Below are 19150 nucleotides of genomic sequence, written 5' to 3'. Positions count from 1 at the left end.
CACAATGACTAAACTCAAGGGCACTGGTGGTTCATTGGCAGAAGTCTTGCCTCCTACAATGGCTAAACTCAGAGTGGAGCTGAGGGAGTGATTTGATTTATCCAGATCCCCCAGTTATACAGAGGCTGCCTTAAGCTGCTTCCAGAATACCTATTTATTGGGCAACATAAATTACCAACTAGACTTGCTTATATCAATTTCAGAAGTATATTTTATTGCATTTAAATCTTAAGATCTTTACTATGAAAAATGTTGGAAATGATAAATGTGTTGTCAAAGAAAAATATATAACATTATAAATAGGAAAAATATAGTGGTGTTTTGATGAAAAAAATTGAAACACAGCTGCCTGAAATTTGATACTTGACAAAAATACAACTCAAACAACAGAAGAGAGAATCAAGTTATAAAACATAAAAATTGAGAGATAGCCCCACTGCCCCTCAAAAAATAACTCCAAAGGGGTCACTTTTAGATTAATCTGACTCTGTAGGTGCTTACCCATTGTAAAATAACTTTGCCTTGGTTAATAGAAGATTGTGCTTTTTTACAAGAGAAAGGAGTTTTTAATCAGTCTCTTTTTCTCATCTCAAATGAATTCAGTATGTTACCCCATCAAATGCACAGCCAAAGCTGCCTCTACCAGGCCTTCAAGATAGCCTCCACCTTGAAAATTTTTAGCATTTCTCTTCAGGTTTTTGGCTAAAGACCAACTTGACATCAGTCAGTTCTGGAGTCATAAACTGTTGTCACCTACAAAATCTGAGAGAGAAAAGCACTGGCATCAACTCAGACACTACCCATGTGGCCTGTGAAGTAGTTAAGGCCTTTCCCTGTGTTTAATAAACAACTCCCAGTGGAAGCATTTTGTTCCTCAGCTTCAGAGGTTCCCCCAATACCCTGTCACGGGCAGCAATAACATCTATTTTCTATGAATGCATATATCTGTCTCTCTGGCTTTTTCTGAAGTTTAACAAAAAGAAATGCTTTGGTAAGCTTATTTTGTTAAGAAGTTTCTAAAGTACAAAGTTTCAGTAGAAGACTTCTCTTTTCTAGGAACACTTCATCGAGGTAATAAAGAACCAAGAATTCCTCCTGCTTCCAGCTAATGAGATTTCAAAACTTTTATGCAGTGATGACATTAATGTTCCTGATGAAGAAACCATTTTCCATGCTCTAATGCAGTGGGTAAGGCATGATGTGCAGGCTAGGCAACAAGACCTAGCAATGCTGCTTTCTTACATCAGACTGCCATTACTTCCACCACAGGTATGGAAACTTACCCAAGGAATGTAAATTATAGTTCTAAACAACAACTAGGCATTAAGTCATTCCTTTTTTTTTTTTAATTTTATACAGAGAATTTCTGGTACAGGATTTGTTTCACAGAAGGACATGTACAGCCTTCCATTAACAATATTAATAATGATGAAGAGCAAGGAAAAAATATTTAAGGAAAAAAATCTACAAATGATCCCCAAACTTCAGAATACTCATTAGATTCAGTTTCCCCTCTCACCAAACAGCACTTGTAACAAGCAGGGAAAATGACTAACCTCTTTTTCTTTTCCGGCCATCTTCTAGGCAAGGTGATAATAATCATTACAGTGGCATCCCAGAGGAGACCCTAGGAAGGAGTTAGATTCTGGATAATACCTACTAACTAACATGAGTAATTAGCTACTGTGATTGAAACCATATTATAATTGCTTCAGATGCACTGGAGCATCATTATAATGGCATCCTCACCATGCATGCAGAAGGACTGTACTAAAAATGATCCTAAAAACAAATACCTGCCCTTGGATAAAATTCAGGATTGACCCACCTCATACTGAATTTTAGTATGTGAAGTTTAGTGAGGTTGGAGTGCAGTCTCACTGTGTAATTCTAACATTGGTGATAACCACAATTATTTCTCTGTAGCCAACTGATCAGTAGTATATATCATTTATATTATATACATATATATATACACATATATATATGAATATAAGGCACATATGCACACTTCATATGCTATATAACTTGTAGCTAAAGTCATCAAACATCATTCACATTGGAAGGAAGGACTTTTCTGGACTTAATGTATCAGTAGCTTCATAAATGTTAAAATTAATCAATTTGCAAAATAATTTCTAATTAAATGTTAACATTGAAAAATAGATTTTAATTTGCTGATGATTTCTCTACTTTTTTTTCTTTTTTTAACTTTTAGCTGTTAATTAAATCCCATGGAAGTACATATTTACTCTTTTATTTTTATTTTTAGGTACAGTTGATTTACAATATTATATTAGTTTCAGAGGTACAACATAGTAATTCAAAATTTTTATAGATTATAAGCCATTTATATTTATTTTAAAATATTGGCTATATTCCCTGTGCTGTACTATATATCCTTATAGCTTATTTATTTCATACATAGTGGTTTGCATCTCTTAATCTCCTACCCCTAACTTGCCTCTGCCCCCTTCCCTCTCCCCACTGGTAACCACTAGTTCTCTATATCTGTTAGTCTGTTTCTTTCTTTTGTTTTTTTTAATTAAAGTATAGTTGATTTACAGTGTTATGTTAGTTTCAAGTATATAGCAGAGTGTTCCATTTATATATATATATATTCTATTTCAGGTTCTTTTCCATTATAGATTATTACAAGATATTGCCTATAGTTCCCTGTGCTATACAGTAGGTCCTTGTTGTTTATCTATTTTATATTTAGTAGCGTGTATCTTTTAATCCCAAACTCCTATATTATCCCTCCCCCCTTCCCCTTTGATAACCATAAGTTTGTTTTCTACATCTCCGAGTCTGTTTTGTAAATTAGTTCATTTGTATCATTTTTTTTAGATTCTGCATATAAGTGATATCATATGATATTTGTTTTTCTCTGATTAACTTCACTTAGTATGATAATCTCTAGGTCATCCATGTTGCTGCAAATGGCATTATTTCATTCTTTTTAGTGGCTGAGTAATATTACATTGTATATATATACCACATCTTCTTTATCCATTCATCTGTCTATGGACACTTAAATTGCTTCCATGTCTTGGCTATTGTAAACAGTGCTACTATGAGCATTGGGGTGCATGTAACTTTGCAAATTAGTTTTCTTCTTTTCCAGATATATGCCCAGGAGTAGGATCACTGGATCATATAACTCTATTTTTAGTTTTCTAAGGAACCTCCATACTGTTCTCCATAGTGACTGTACCAATATACATTCCCACCAACAGTGTAGGAGGGTTCTCTTTGCTCCACACCCTCTCCTGTATTTATTTTTTGTACAGTATGTTTATTTTTTGCTGTGTTCACTAGTTTGTATCACTTTTTTTAGATTCCACATATAAGTGATAACATACAGTCTTTGTCATTGTCTGACTTATTTCTGAGGATAATATCCTCCAGGACCTTCCTTGTGGTTGCAAATGGCAAATTTTCATTATTTTTTATGGCTGAGTAGTATTCCATTGTATGGAGTGTGTGTGTGTATACCACATCTGGTGAGTGGGGATATGTCCCTGCTCAGTTAGTTACTTCACCCGAGGCATGCCAGTACTGGTGCCTATAAGCTGTTGGGTGGGGGCAGGTCTGGGTCCTAAGGCTAATAAGCTAGAGGGAGGATTCCAAAATGGCCCTTACCAGGACCAGTGTCCACACAACAGAATGAGCTCCCACAAATGGCTGCTGCCTGTGTCTGACTCCAGGGTGAGCTCTGGTTGCCTATTGCCTTTCCTGGTGACTCTCTAAGATCAGCAGGTAGATCTGACACAGTCTCCTTTCAAGTTACTGCTTCTGCCCTGGATCCCAGAGCATGTGAGATTTTGTGTGTGCCCTCTAAATATCGAGTCTCTATTTTCCACAGCCCTCTGAGTCTCCTGAATGTAAGTCCCGCTGGCCTTTGAAGCCAAAAGTCTGGTTGCTTGTCTTCCTGGTGCAGGGCTCCTGGGCTAGGGAGCCCAGTGTGGGGCTTAGACCCCTCACTTTTGGGGGAGAACCTCTGAAGTTGTAATTATTCTCCTCTTTGTGGGTCACCCACACCGGGATTATGGGTCTTGACTATATTGTGACTACCCCTCCTACCCAACTTGTGGTTCCTTCTTTACATCTTTAGTTGTAGATGATCTTTTCTGGTAGGTTCTGGTCTTTTTCATCAATAGTTATCCTATAAATAGTTGTAATTTTTGTGTGCCTGGGAGAGGAGATGAGCTCAGACTCTTTATTCTCTGCCATCTTTGGAACTCCCAGTACATATTTACTCTTAAGCCAGGGCTTCTTTGAAACTCAGTTTCTCAGGTACCCACCACAGACCAACTGAAACGATTTATTGGGTTGAGGCCAAGGATTCTGTATTTTAACAATTTCTCCAGATGATTCTTAGATATGCAAAAATTTGAAATACACTGGTGTAAAGGATCAGAAACCCTTAACTTTACACTGATGTTAAGTCTATATGACATTCTTTCAGCAAAAGGCTTAGTTGAACTTTTCTTAATTTATTGGAATAACAGGAAATATCCAGCTGAAACACACAACCAGTGGTAACTTGGCCTCCCACTCCTGAGTATGCCTAGAATGTGGGATTGTGTGAACTTTTCCCGATGATGGTAGTAGTGGGTAATATTATACAAATATTCTAGAAATGAAATATATGAAGAGACTGGTGATAAATGTCTGAAGAATATTTTTGAAAGAAAAAAAATTTACATAGCCTAGTTTTCAAACCTATTTGCTACAGCGTATGCATTAAGGAAATACCTGGGGTCTCATCAGCCAAGTCAAAACAGTGCTCCATCAGCGATAAAAAGTGGGGTGAGAACAAGGTTGAGGTTAACCAGTGAAGAACAGGAAATTTCAGGGGAAAGTTGTATGGGGTAAGATTAGTATGTCCATTCCAACAATCTTCTTGCTGTTCCTGTCAATTCCTATGATACTGTAGACTCCAGACTCCAAGTAACCAATCTAAATGACCCTTGGAAAATTCTGAACAAGACTCTTAACTTCTCCTCAACTCATCTCAAGAAGAATATTTACTTAGCTTTAATCCCATTGAATTAGGGTCATATTAGGTGCCGGGCAATAATGGTTAGAAAGGATTGATCTCACGTACTATTGATGATGAATTACCTAGTTACTAATACATGTACTTTACTGGTGTACACATGTACATGTACAGATAAAAAGCACCTGCTTCATGCTTTGATTTGATAATAAAGATGCAGCCCCCATGGTGATATTATTTTTTTAATTAATTTATTTATTTAGGGCTGCATTGGGTCTTCATTGCCGTGCATGGGCTTTCTCTAGTTGTGGCGAATGGGGGTTATTCTTCACTGTGGTGCACGGGTTTCTCAATGTGGTGGCTTCCCTTTATTGAGGAGTGCAGACTCAGTAGTTGTGGCAAACAGGTTTAGTTGCTCCTCGGCATGTGGGATCTTTCTGGACCAGGACTCGAACCCGTGTCCCCTGCATTGGCAGATGGATTCTTAACCACTGTGCCTGATATTATTTTAATTGCGCATGTTTGTGCCATCTCCCCTAAATCAACCAAAAAGGTGACTGCTTCTCTAGCAGGGCAGGAGATGCTTGCTCTGTGCAGACACAGCCATTCACTTTGCTTTCAGTAGCACATTTTATGAGTGCTTTTTCACTTTCACTCCTGGAGATTACATGTACATACTCAAAAGAGGAAAAGTATGTCAAATAAATGTGCATTAATAAATTAGCTACTACCATGAGGCTTTTAATGATAAAATATGTTACTAAGTAACTTAAAATATTAAATAATAACACATACATTAGAATTAGCTTGAGTTTTCTCCAAAGTTATATAAATGAAAATGCTATTTCTAATGTTTGCTCTTTACTTCATATACATGCATCATTACTTTTCAGTTACTGGCAGATCTTGAAAACAGTTCCATGTTTACTGGTGATCTTGAGTGTCAGAAGCTCCTGATGGAAGCTATGAAGTATCATCTCTTACCTGAGAGAAGACCCATGATGCAAAGCCCTCGGACGAAGCCTAGAAAATCAACTGTGGGAGCACTTTATGCTGTGGGAGGCATGGATGCTATGAAAGGTAACAGGAACAAATTAATTACTTTAGAAATTAGAAAGTATCATTCAAAAAAGATGTATTCTCAACACCCTCCAAACTATAAGGGCAGTATTAAAGCTATATATAAATGTCTGCATCTAAAGCTATTTCTTATAAATAAGGTAATATAAATATTGTGACCTTCTTTTTTATTCTTACCTTATGGGATATAACCCTTTCATTAGTGTTTTCTCAACTCTTAATAGGTACTTTTCCCTTATGACAGCAATATTTATTTATTTATTTATTTATTTATTTATTTCTCTCAGGATACATTTAATTTCTTTTAAGTATAGACTTACAATATTATATTAGTTTCAGGTAAACTGCATAGTGATTCAGTATTTTTGCAGATGATACTCCATTATAGGTTATTACAAGAAAATGGCTATAATTTCCTGTACTGCACAGTATATCCTCACTGCTTATCTATTTTATACATAGTAGTTTGTATCTGTTAATCCCATACCATTAATTTGTCCCTCCTTCCTTCTCTATCACCTTTGGTAACCACTAGTTTGTTTTCTATATTTGTGTGTCTGTTTCTGTTTTGGATATACATTCATTTGTATTATTTTATATTTCACATATAAATGATATACAGTGTTTGTCACTGACATTTCACTAAGCATAATATTGTCTAGATCCTTCAATGTTACTACAAATGGCAGAATTTCCCTCTTTTTGTGGCTGAATCCTATTCCATTATATATATACCTCATCTTTTTTATCCATTTATCTGTTGATGACACTCAGGTTGCTTCTATGTCTTGGCTATTGTATATTATTCTGCTGTGAACATTGGAGTGCATATATCTTTTTGAATTAGTGTTTTCGTTTTTTTCTGGATATATGCCCAGGAGTGTAATTTCTGGATCATATGGTAGTTCAATCTTTAGTTTTTTGAGGAAACTTCATACTGTTTTCCGTAGTGGTTATACCACTTTACATTCCCAGCAACAGTGTACAAGGGTTCCCTTTTATCCACATCCCCTCCGACATTTTTTATTTGGAGACTTTTTGATGATAGTCATCTGGCATGTGTGAGGTGATATCTCATTGCAGTTTTGATTGCCTTTCTCTAATAATTAGCAATTCTAAGCATCTTTTCATGTGCTAGTTAGCCATCTGTATGTCTTTTTTGGATAAATGCCTATTCTTCTGCCATTTTTTGATTGAGTATTTTTTTTTTGATATTGAGTTGTATGAGCTATTTATATATTTTAGATATTAACCTCTTGTAGGCCACATCATTTGCAAATATTTTCTCCCATTCCATAGGTTGACTTTTCATTTTGTTGGTGGTTTCCTTTGCTGTGAAAAAGCTTTTAAGTTTAATTAGGACCCACTTGTTTATTTTTGCTTTTATTTATTTTGCCTTAGGAGACAGAACCAAAAAATATTGCTATGATTTATGTAAAGCAGTGTTCTGCCTGTGTTTTTTTCTAGGAGTTTTATGGTTTCAGGTTTTACAGTTAGGTATTTAAACCATTTTGATTTCATTGTTGTATATGGTGTGAGGGAGTAGTCTAATCTCATTGCCCAGTTTTCCCAGAACCACTTGTTGAAAAGTGTCTTTTCTCCATTGTATATTCTTGCCTCCTTTGTCATAGATTAATTGACCATAGGTGTGTGGACTTATTTCTGGGCTTTCTATTCTGTACCATTGATCTATGTGTCTGTTTTGGTGCCAGTACAATGCTGTTTTGATGACTTTAGCTTTGTAGTATAGTCTGAAGTCTGTGAGGGTGAGACCTTCAGCTTTGTTCTTTTTTCTGAAGGTTGCATTGGCAATTTGGGGTCTTCTGTGTTCTTATGGGAACAATTTTTAAATTTGAGTATTTGCTTTGCAACATAAGATCTTTTCATGGAAAACTTAAAGATTTATTGTAAACGGAAGGGGTCCTCCAAATTTGTTTTTTGACAGAAATAGGAGAGTGGTCTCTAACTTCTTGCTGTCAGTTTCCAGATAGATGCTCAAAGACCAGTTACAAATAAACTTGAAGTGTTGATAACAAGAACAGCAATTGCATCCTGGAATAAAATAATGATTTTACAAAAGAATATCAATAAATAGGAATAGGGAAAAATTTCTGAAGCCATCAAGTCTACCCTGAATACTTCTTAGAACTTGTTTTTCTATAGTTCTGTCTTTTTACACTTGATTTCTCAGTCTGTAGACCCATGTTGCCAAAACAATGTGGCAAGGACTTTGTAATTAAGAATTGTCTGTGTAGGAAATAAGGTCAACCACTTAAAATTTGCCAAGTCATACATAGAAATGTTTTGACACCTTGTAGAAAATGTTGCAAAAGTCAAAGTTCTGTGCTTCTGGAAACCGATTCTTTTGGTATGTGTAGCTGGAAATTGGAAGACCATATAGGAGACATGTCAATTAATAATAAACCTATAAAACAAAAGCTTGAAAATGCAGTTATTTCCCAAGTAGTAGAGAAACTTCACAGAACTAACAAATACAATGAAATCTTATAATTAATTTCAAGTCTAGTAATGATATTTTATTGCATTTTGTTGAATAGAATGAACATTAACAACATTTAAAAGGTGTCTTATTTGATATTTATAACAAAAGGGTACTAAGTACAAAATACAAAATACAAGCACAGCTATGCTTAGTTTCTGATTACAAAAAAAAAAAAAAAAAACTAACCTGCAGAGTGAGAAATGGAAAACTTTGTGTTTATTGGTTTGGTTTTTCTGTTTGTTACTATTTTTGTTATTTTTTTAGGTTCCTGTTTTTTAAGTTAATATTACACAAATGAATGTGTTACACAAGATGGTAATAAGTATCTACAACTCCTTATTAGCTTACAGAAATAAGTGAAATGTGAGCCTATGATCCCTTGACTCTATTACCACAGTTTGATATGGAAGGAAGTAAAACCATCATTTGGAGACTCTTGGAATACCTAGTGTATGGAAATATAAAAATCTCTATGGGAAGTTGCAGACAACTACAATAATAGTAAAACCTATTATTTTTGAGTACCTGGTCCTTGATTGGCATTTTGCAAACATCATTTCTAATCCTTACAATAATGCTACAAGATAGATTTTATTACCCCAGTTTTGCAGATGAGGAAATTAAGGTCCTTAATGTTAGATAGCCAAGCCAAGGGCAAACATCTAGAACTAAGGGAAAAGGAATTATTACTGAAATTTTGTGTTACTTTTTGCTATACTGCCACTATTTTAGATGAAAGAACAACAACAACAACAACAAAACTGACCCCTCTCTTTGAGGGTTTTAGAATCTATTTAAAAATCAGGGTGAGCACTTAGGAGCAAAACAAGAAAGGAAGAAAAGAAAAAAAATAAGTAAAGCAAAAACATTAAAGTTGTAGCATTTATCTATATAAATCAGTATTACATTTAAAAACATATCAATTTACATTCTTAAAAAAATTTCTATATGCATGCCTTTTCTTACAGTGTGTTGTTTCACTTATCTTTTTTTAAGATACTTTTTGAACTTTCACCTTTTGATGTTTAGGAAATACAGTACTTCCTCAGTCTTTAATTACCTTTCTGACTCATACAATTAACTTGGAATTAGTTGCTAAATATATATATCAGGCAAGTGGCTGGAGTTAACTATAACTCTTACCGTGTATATTAAAAGATTCATCAAAAAATTCTAAGTATGATCACAGAGTCAAAAATTTTAAATGGTCAAATGGTAAACTGTGGGCTTTTGTGAATACAAGGTTTTCAGTAACCTTTCTTTTATTATAAACAATGAATTCTGAGAGACAATATGGCAGGGGACAAATTAAAAGCTAATATAGTGATTTTTATTTCATTTTAAAAATAGATGGAGGAAATCACTACATCAGATATATTCACAGCAGGGACTATCATGTTCCAAACAATACTACAATGTTTGGCTGGTTTTGTTCCCTCTTGAATAGATCATAAGTGAGGGTTGAATAGGAGCTTTGAAATGAAATAAAAAACAATATTTACAAAGTTTAAGTGTAGAAGACTGATATACACAGAAAAATTATGAAGTGAGTCCTAAAGAAAGAGATTAGTAAAAAAAAAAAAATCTAAGTTTTCCCATCAAATATAGAGCTGTCATAATAAGCTACCTAGAGGATTTACATTTTGGTTAGTTGGAGCAATTGTGGAAGTAAGCAAATGGGCTAAAGAAATTTTCAGAATTCAAGATACAGGACTACAAGTCATATATATTCATAGATTCAAATAGTAGATATGGGGTAAATTTATCTTTTATATTTTATCTAATGTCTGGAAAAAATTAACTTGGTATGAAGCAGACTTCATCATTTCAATTTAAACCTTCAACATACAGCTGATTTATGTAGACTTCTACAATTTCCTAATTACTTCACGATTAATAACTCCATAATCTTAATAATTAGTGCACCCTAACCTTCATTTCCTAATCTAAATTGGCTTTTTGGTAAATTCCACTAATGAAAAGAGTTCAAAATGAAAAGTTAAAATAGAAAAGAGTGGATAGGAAGACAGATGTGGGAAGATTGGAATGAAGTAGTGGAAAGATATGAAAACAGACAGAGAAAATTGACTGCTTGACAGAGTGAAAGTAGATGTGAGTTTGTTTGTAGGTATTTCAGTTGTAACAGTATCATCCAGAGACATTTATTATATAAAAGCTAGGTGGTGTTATTTGACCTCTCAGCAATAAATATAGTCAATAGAGTGATTGCTATCTGTAAATCAGCATTCAGCCAAATCCACATTGTCAATGAAAGATGCAGGGATTGAAGAGAAAGAGTAAATGAGTGCCTGTATATTTGCATGTTTTTATTGTGAAAATCCAAACTCTTGAGACAAAAATACTTATAGTGTACCATTCACCAGAAAAGACCTAAAAAGATATAAACACTGTTTCCATTAGTCCAATATAAAAAGAAAAACTTTCAGAAGCAGCCATAGACATAATATACACTCTGCCTAAATCCTTATACTGTAGCCTTATAATTTGCCAGTGAAAAAGCTTCAGATATTAACTGTTTTCATCTTAACTAATGGATTATATTTTCTCCACAAATCTCACAGTAGAACAACAGAAAAGTGGTTTTGCTTATTCCTATGGTTGGCATTGTGAAATTGGGTTGAAATTCCCTAAATCTGTCACAAGCTGTCTTAGGTGTGCTATGAATGTGAATCTCTAATTCTTTCATTTCTTACTTTGGTAATTCCTGTTGTGCAGAATCAAATTTTTATTAAAAAATAACAGCAGCTATTGTTGATGACTGGTAAAAAGCATTGCCTACAGGGGTAATAATTTATTATGAAGTAGTGACAATTTACTATGGCAGTAGTGACAGTATACTATGGTAGTAAACTTGGTATTTCAGTAATTGAGTAGAAAATTGAACTTTTATTAACACATAAAGAAGGTAATACCTCAGAATTGCATTGTTAATTATAATACATAAATAATATAAATATAAATAATTATATCATTAATTATAATCCTTTGTGTTACCATCATGGAACATTATGTGAATCAACACTGAAGTTCCATTTAAAAGGAATTTTCATTCCTGTTCTTTTAGTCATTTGTATTTTAAATCAACCCACACACACACCAAACTAAAAATAAAAGGTCATAAATTAGTAGATTGAATGGTCATAGGTAATTAAAACCATAATGGATATGTAAACAGTCAGTAATAGATTCTGAAGTAATTTTTGGTTGTAAAATATGGTGTTTGACACCTGTGTTAGTACTACCAATAGCTTATTATAGCCATTATAAGCATATAAACTCTATATATTAAATAAACTATTTTATTCTGACTCCTCCATTTGGATTCAGAAGTGGTGAAATATTATCCTTACCTTGCCTCCCAGGTTGGAGACTCATCTGGGCTACTTATTTTAATTTGAGTTGCAATCACTGATCCTATGCTATAAATGATAGAGACATAAATGTAATATGAATGATGCCAATTAAAATTTTTATACAAGCAGTTTTTACCATTGTTCAACATGTCTTTAACAGGTACCACTACAATTGAAAAATATGACCTCAGGACCAACAGCTGGTTACATATTGGCACCATGAGTGGCCGTAGGCTTCAGTTTGGAGTTGCTGTTATTGATAATAAGCTCTACATCGTGGGAGGAAGAGATGGTTTAAAAACTTTGAATACTGTGGAATGTTTTAATCCAGTTGGCAAAATCTGGATGGTGATGCCTCCCATGTCAACACACAGGCATGGCTTAGGTAAGAGTTTAATGTTACATAGTTTCTAAAGAGTGTACAGTTAGTAGAGCTTTTTAAAAATTAAATTAAGCTGGAATACACTAACTAATATGTATAAAATAGATAACTAATGAGAACCTGCTGTATAGCACAGGGAACTCCGCTGTAGAGTAGAAATTAACACAACATTGTAAAACAACTATACCTCAATTAAAAATAAATAATAAAGGTCATCCATCTGAAAAAAAAATAATTAAAATAAAATTAAGCTGCACATCACTGAGATTTAGCCAAACACTTAGTGAAAATGTTTCCAAAATGCTGAAAAACTTAAGCAAATGATAAAAGACTGTGAAAGTTTTTTCTTGGTTCAGATGTCATACTTGCTGTAATCCTATCTCCATTCTACCGGTATTTTAAAGGGGTCCCACTTCAGGAAGGATAAAAACTTTTAGAAGGAATACATTGTTGAAGAGCACGAAACTACAACAGGGAGTTTTTTGTAAACTCAGTTTAGAGAAAAGAACACTTGATAATGGAGAGACATTGTTTCTTTGTTTCATTGTTTCAAGGGACTAGTTTCTAGTGTCCCTTCACATAAGAAGCAAAGCTATATTTAGGCAAAAGCCTTAGGATACAGTTTGAAGGCAGAAATATTTAGAAAAAACACTTTGGTTGAGAGTAGCTCTAAATTATACTTAATCCAGAGGTTCCAAAAAAGTTTAAGAAGGAATGGAGACTTCTGGAACAGTGGGGAACTTTGATTCTCCTGTGCATTTGTCAAGGTATATCTTTCTTCATGCCAGACTCCATACGATTCAATAACATAGAGTTTCTTAAAAAAAAAAAAAAGCCAAATAATTGCATTGTTCTTTAAGAACTGACTTTTACACAGATAAAGCATGCCATATCCAGGACTGGTATTATTTGCCCCCAAATATCTGATAAATTATCTATATCAAATGATAGACTGTAATTATTCAGCTCAGTTCTGTCAGTGTGATGTTTAGAAAACATATCTTACAGAGAAATCAGAGAAAATTGTTAAATTCTAATTGATATTACTAAAGAGATAGGAGAGGTGATGAGGGTATACCTCTGAGAGGCGGATTGAGATGGTGAAGAAGGTAAGGTGAGGAGGAACGAGTTACGTGAATTCCCAGAGCAGATGAGAAACAGAAAGGGGCTTTTTATAGTATCTACTGGAACAAATTTCTAACTAAACCTCAAAAATCCCTGTCTACTTAGTTATCTCATGGGAATTTTTTTATCCCTATAATAAAAATCAGGGATTAGAAAGACCTATCACAGTTAGCCTAAAATTTTTATCTAAGATTCGATATCATACCTCATCTATCACTTACATTCGAAAAATAACATTGAAATTATGCCAGAAAACAAATCAGTTTCCCTTTTCTATTAATCCTGAGAAAAGGTGTGTCCCACTACTTCCTTTGACTTCAACATTACAACCATGATACCCTAACTATGCCTGAAATTTTCCTAGGGTTAAAAGACCATATTCACTTTTATATCAAGATCAGCAAATTATTCATTAAATGATTATTTACAAAACCATTTAAGAGATACAAACAAAATTTTAAGCAGTCAGTTCCTTGAAAAATGAAACAACATCCATTGTGTGTGGCCTACCTAGGTGAGCCCTCATGCTATTTTTACACTTTAGGCGTAGCAACACTTGAAGGACCAATGTATGCTGTTGGTGGTCATGATGGATGGAGTTATCTAAACACTGTAGAAAGATGGGACCCTGAGGGACGTCAGTGGAATTATGTGGCCAGTATGTCAACTCCTAGAAGCACCGTTGGTGTTGTCGCATTAAACAACAAGTGAGTAAATTCAAGCATGCATGCTTTTGCTCCCATTTCATGTGGTACAGCACTTCAGTGATGTGATCCACCAATCAATAAACATTCCCAGTGACCAGGACATCCTAGCTATCGATAGTAGAAGGCCTTTGTTGGAACTGTCCCTTCATTATGATGGAAAATTCTTATCTAAAATGAACATTTAATTAAATATCCTGTAATCCTTTACTACTCCAGTGTGGTCCTAAGACCAGTAGCATCAGTGTTACCTGAGATCTATTTAGAAATGCTGAATCTTAGCCCCAGCCTAGACCACCTGAATCAGAATAGACATTTTAACAAGATCCTCAAGTGACTTGTGTGTACATTAAATTTGAGAAGCAAACCAGTTCCAATCTTGCCCTCAAGAAGCTACCATTTTTTACATTATAACTTATTCTTGACTTATCAAAACTTTGGTAAGTCTTTGTAATAGGCCAAGTCTCTTTGTTCTTTACCATTCACTGTCCTGAGTATTTTAGAATTACAACAAGTACCACCTTTCTGAATCTTTCCCTCTTCCTGATCGCTTGCCTATAAGAGAAGCTAATATATTGAAACCCAATGATGTTAGAGGTTTCTACGAGCTTGAATTGTTCTTCTTTCAGGTAATTATGTGCTTTCCGACAAGGAACCTTTGGAGATAATGACCAGCATATAGGAGAGACTTGAATGATGAAAAATTCAGACACCAGGATGGGTCAGTGGCAGGAGACAGCCTTGTGTGTCTGTACTGACTATGCATATGCCTAAAGCCAATATCTCATCACATAATTGGGTTCAGTAGAAATTTTAATACAATTTCAATTAAAATTCAATTTCAATTTTAGCACCTTGTGCAAGGAGTAGGAAATGTCTATAGTTAAGAGGAGACCCAGACTTACAGTGTCTTAGAGATTAAAATTCTCCTAAATCTGATTATCTCTTGCCTAACCTGAATCATATCAGGCGACTCAGTAGCAATCTCCTACTTATTACAGAAGAAGCTGAAATCATAGAATATGACTAATTTAATTTTATCTTTCTGACTTGCTATTGTTCACAATTGAGCGTGAAGGGCAATTATAGACCTATAGTTTAATAAATGTTTATCTTCTTTATTGATGCAGGATTAAATTTAAATTAGATTAAAAATACTGCTCATCAAAAGAATTGGCATTTAAAATTTATGAAAGAAATGTCATAGCCAATATATCTTTCTAGGAAAAACATCTGGTTTCTAGGTTTTATTCTATTCCCTTAGTTACTTATTAAATTAATATCTTCTTAGTTACAATTTTTTTTACACTAAATAAAATAGTTTATAGAAAACAACAGGGATTCTAATGCTAAGCAATTAAAGCTAGCTAAAATTGTAAGGTTGCCATAGTTGGGTTTTGGAAACATCTTACCTTTCTTTAAAAATGTTTAGCTTTATTGAGGTTTAACTGACAAATACTACCAACAATTTTGAAATCTCTCTTCTTTCTCTGTACTTCATTTCCAATGGGATCCTTTAATCTATTATATTATGTCAAAGTAACTTTCACAAAAATAATGAAACACAGAGGTTTAGGGTAAGGTAGACCTTAACAAATGCCTTTAGATAACTATCCATTCACAAATTCAGGCCATTCACTGTAAAATACTAAGGGAGTAGAGCACACAGTTCAATGCTTTGCACAAGGTTCTGTCACTTTCATTCTATGCACAAATTTACACACACACACACACACACACACACACACACTTCTGTCTTTTTTCTAGGCTATATGCTATTGGTGGACGTGATGGAAGTTCCTGCCTCAAATCTATGGAATACTTTGACCCACATACCAACAAATGGAATCTGTGTGCTCCAATGTCCAAAAGACGTGGAGGTGTGGGAGTTGCAACATACAATGGATTCTTATACGTTGTTGGGGGTCATGATGCCCCTGCTTCTAACCATTGCTCCAGACTTTCTGACTGTGTGGAACGGTAAAATATTCCTTTTTATTCATATATTTATTTGGTTATTTGTTTTTATCAGAAATAAGAAGGATTTTTAAGCTACCAGAAAGTAGTCTTCCAAATAAGTATTAATTCTTACAGAGGTATAATCCTTTGTAAAGTTGTACACTTACTCCTAGGCCCGAAATATTGTGAAGAAATCCTCCTTATGCATTCCAGATTCATAATAAGAAATGTATAAAAAGAATGTGTTGTTTTATCATTTGATAGTCACCCTATAAAATGAGACAAAAGAAATGTAAGAATAAATAAATTTTATTACAAGCTATATCATTCAACTATTCACCAGCTCAAATCAAAATAAATTTACTGTTTTGAAAACAAAATCAATCCTCAAAGGACGAAGGCTTATCACTACAAAATAAACTGAAAGATTTCCCAAAGAGAAGTGTTAATAATGTTTTGAACAATGACTCTGTTGCATTAAGTATTTAATTTCCCAAAGATAACTTCTTTGAATGGGAGACATTCATCTGGACAAACAAAGTACACTGTGTTTTTTTAAATGTCAGTCATATTACTTTGTTGTTTTACCTTTCATATTCCCTTTCAAGATATAAAAATATATATCTATATGCACAAACATAACCGTTGATAATATTAACCACATTCCAGTGACAAATTTACAGTCAGTAAAGTTATCAGAATTCAGAAGACAGAGATCAATACGAATGGAGTTCTCAAGGGAAATTCATGAACAGGATAGAATTTGTACTTTGTAGGCATAAAAAAGAATGGAGGGAATTTCAGGTCTAGGAAAAAACACAGCCAAAACCCTGAATATAAAGGAGAAACCTTCATAGATATGAGAAGAGACTTTAGGTTGAAACAATTTGGAAGAGCAATTCAAAAACACAATTAAGCACCAGATTTTCTGAAAGCCTGAAATGTCAAGGTGGAAACTTTTGGATTTCATCTTGTAGGCAAAAGGATAATTAAATTTGGAGAAATGGAATATCACAAAGAAAATAATTTGGGGGAAATTGATTTAACAGTGATATGTAGGATAAAATGTAGCAAAAAAAGACTAAAGGAAAGAATACGAATATTATTTTTTCTTCTGAAAAGCATAATCAATGATGTTAATACTTCATTTCTTATAGGGAATAATTGATTTATGATAGACTTTTTCTATTTTTTTCTGTTTTTTAAAGTTTAATCATAAGTGACCAGCTCCCTGATACTCAGTGTATATATGGAATGCTTTTCCTGAGATTGGCTCTTAAGAGATGCAAACAAATTTTAATTTAACATTATGCAAAACATAAAAGAGTTCAATTACTGTCTCAATATATAATATATTATAGTCAAATATATGTGACACTGAGATTATCCATATCAGTTTTCCCCAAAGTTAGCAAAGTAGTAGTTGATCACCTCTTAATTATGCTAGATATTTTTAGTGTGGCAAAACATACATCACATAAAATTTACACTTTTAACCATTTTTAACTGTACAATTCAGTGGTATTAAATACATTTACATCGTTGTGAAAACATTACCATCATCCATCTCCAGAAATATTTTTTCATTTCCTCAAGCGGAAACTCCATCCTTATTAAAAAACAAATCCCCATTCTTCCCTCACCTCAGTCACTGGCAGCCACCATTTTACTTTCCTTTTCTATGAATTTCATAATTCTAGGTACATCATAAAAGTGGAATAATACATAATCCTTTTGTTTCTGGCTTATTTTACTTAACCTAGCAATAATTATTCAAGTCTCATCCATGTTATAGCATTTATCCAAATTTCCTTTCCTTTTAAAGCTGAAAAATATTATATGTACATACAGCATCATTTTCTTTATCCATTCATTTGTAAATGCACAAATGTGTTGCTCCAACTTTTTTCTACTGTGAACAATGCTGCTAGGATATAGGTGTAAAAATATCTGTTTGAGTCTTTGCTTTCAAATTTTGGGTATATACACAGAAGTAGAGTTGCTTTATCATATGGCAATTCTATTTTTAAATGTTTTATTTTTAACATCATTATTGGAGTGCAACCATTTTACAATGGTGTGTTAGTTCCTGCTGTATAACAAAGTGAATCAGCTATATGTATACATATATCCCATATCCCTTCCCTCTTTCATCTCCCTACCATGCTCCCTAGACCATCCCTCTAGGGGGTCACAAAGCACCAAGCTGACCTCCCAGTGCTATGCCGCTTCTTCCCACTAGCTATCTATTTCACATTTGGTAGTGTATATATGTCCATGCCACACTCTCACTGTGTCGCAGCTTACCCTTCCCATCCCCATGTCCTCAAGTCCATTCTCTACATCTGCATCCTTATTCCTGCCCTGCCCCTAGGTTCTTCAGAAACTTTTTTTTTTGATTCCATATATATGTGTTAGCATACAGTATTTGTTTTTCTCTTTCTGACTTACTTCACTCTGTATGACCGACTCTAGGTCCATCCAACTCACTACAAATAACTCAGTTTCATTTCTTTTTATGGCTGAGTAATATTCCATTGTATATATGTACCACATCTTCTTTATCCATTCATCTATCGATGGACGTTTAGGTTGCTTCCATCTCCTGGCTATTGTAAATAGTGCTGCAATGAACATTGTGGTACATGACCCTTTTAATTATGGATTTCTTAGGGTATATGCCCAGTAATGGGGTTGCTTGGTTATATGGTAGTTCTATTTTTAGTTTTTTAAGGAGCCTCCATACTGTTCTCCATAGCGACTTTATCAATTTACATTCCCACCAAAAGTGCAAGAGGGTACCCTTTTCTCCACACCCTCTCCAGCATTTATTGCCTGTAGATTTTTTGATGATGGCCATTCTGACTGGTGTGAGGTGATAACTCATTATAATTTTGATTTGCATTTCTCTAATGATCAGTGATGCTGAGCATCCTTTCATGTATTTGTCATCAATCTGTATAACTACTTTGGAGAAATGTCTATTTGGGTCTTCTGCCCATTTTTGGATTGGGTTTT

The 19150-nt window shown here is 34.1% G+C and overlaps 1 protein-coding gene across 2 annotated transcripts in view; it reads left to right on the top strand.

The window, feature by feature from the left end:
• The window catches only part of KLHL4 (kelch like family member 4), a 124504-nt gene that overhangs the window by 68689 nt on the left and 36665 nt on the right, over nt 1–19150 (top strand). For both annotated transcript variants that reach the window (XM_007464439.1, XM_007464440.1), the window contains exons 5-9: nt 1057–1269; nt 5899–6085; nt 12123–12347; nt 14014–14176; nt 15941–16153. In XM_007464439.1, coding sequence (XP_007464501.1) covers nt 1057–1269; nt 5899–6085; nt 12123–12347; nt 14014–14176; nt 15941–16153 — 1001 coding nt within the window. The remainder of the gene's footprint in view (nt 1–1056; nt 1270–5898; nt 6086–12122; nt 12348–14013; nt 14177–15940; nt 16154–19150) is intronic.

This window comes from Lipotes vexillifer, unplaced genomic scaffold (assembly GCF_000442215.2).
Source record: "Lipotes vexillifer unplaced genomic scaffold, Lipotes_vexillifer_v1.1 scaffold38, whole genome shotgun sequence".
NCBI classification, from domain to species: Eukaryota; Metazoa; Chordata; class Mammalia; order Artiodactyla; family Lipotidae; genus Lipotes; species Lipotes vexillifer.
This window is presented reverse-complemented; position numbering and strand designations above follow the sequence as displayed.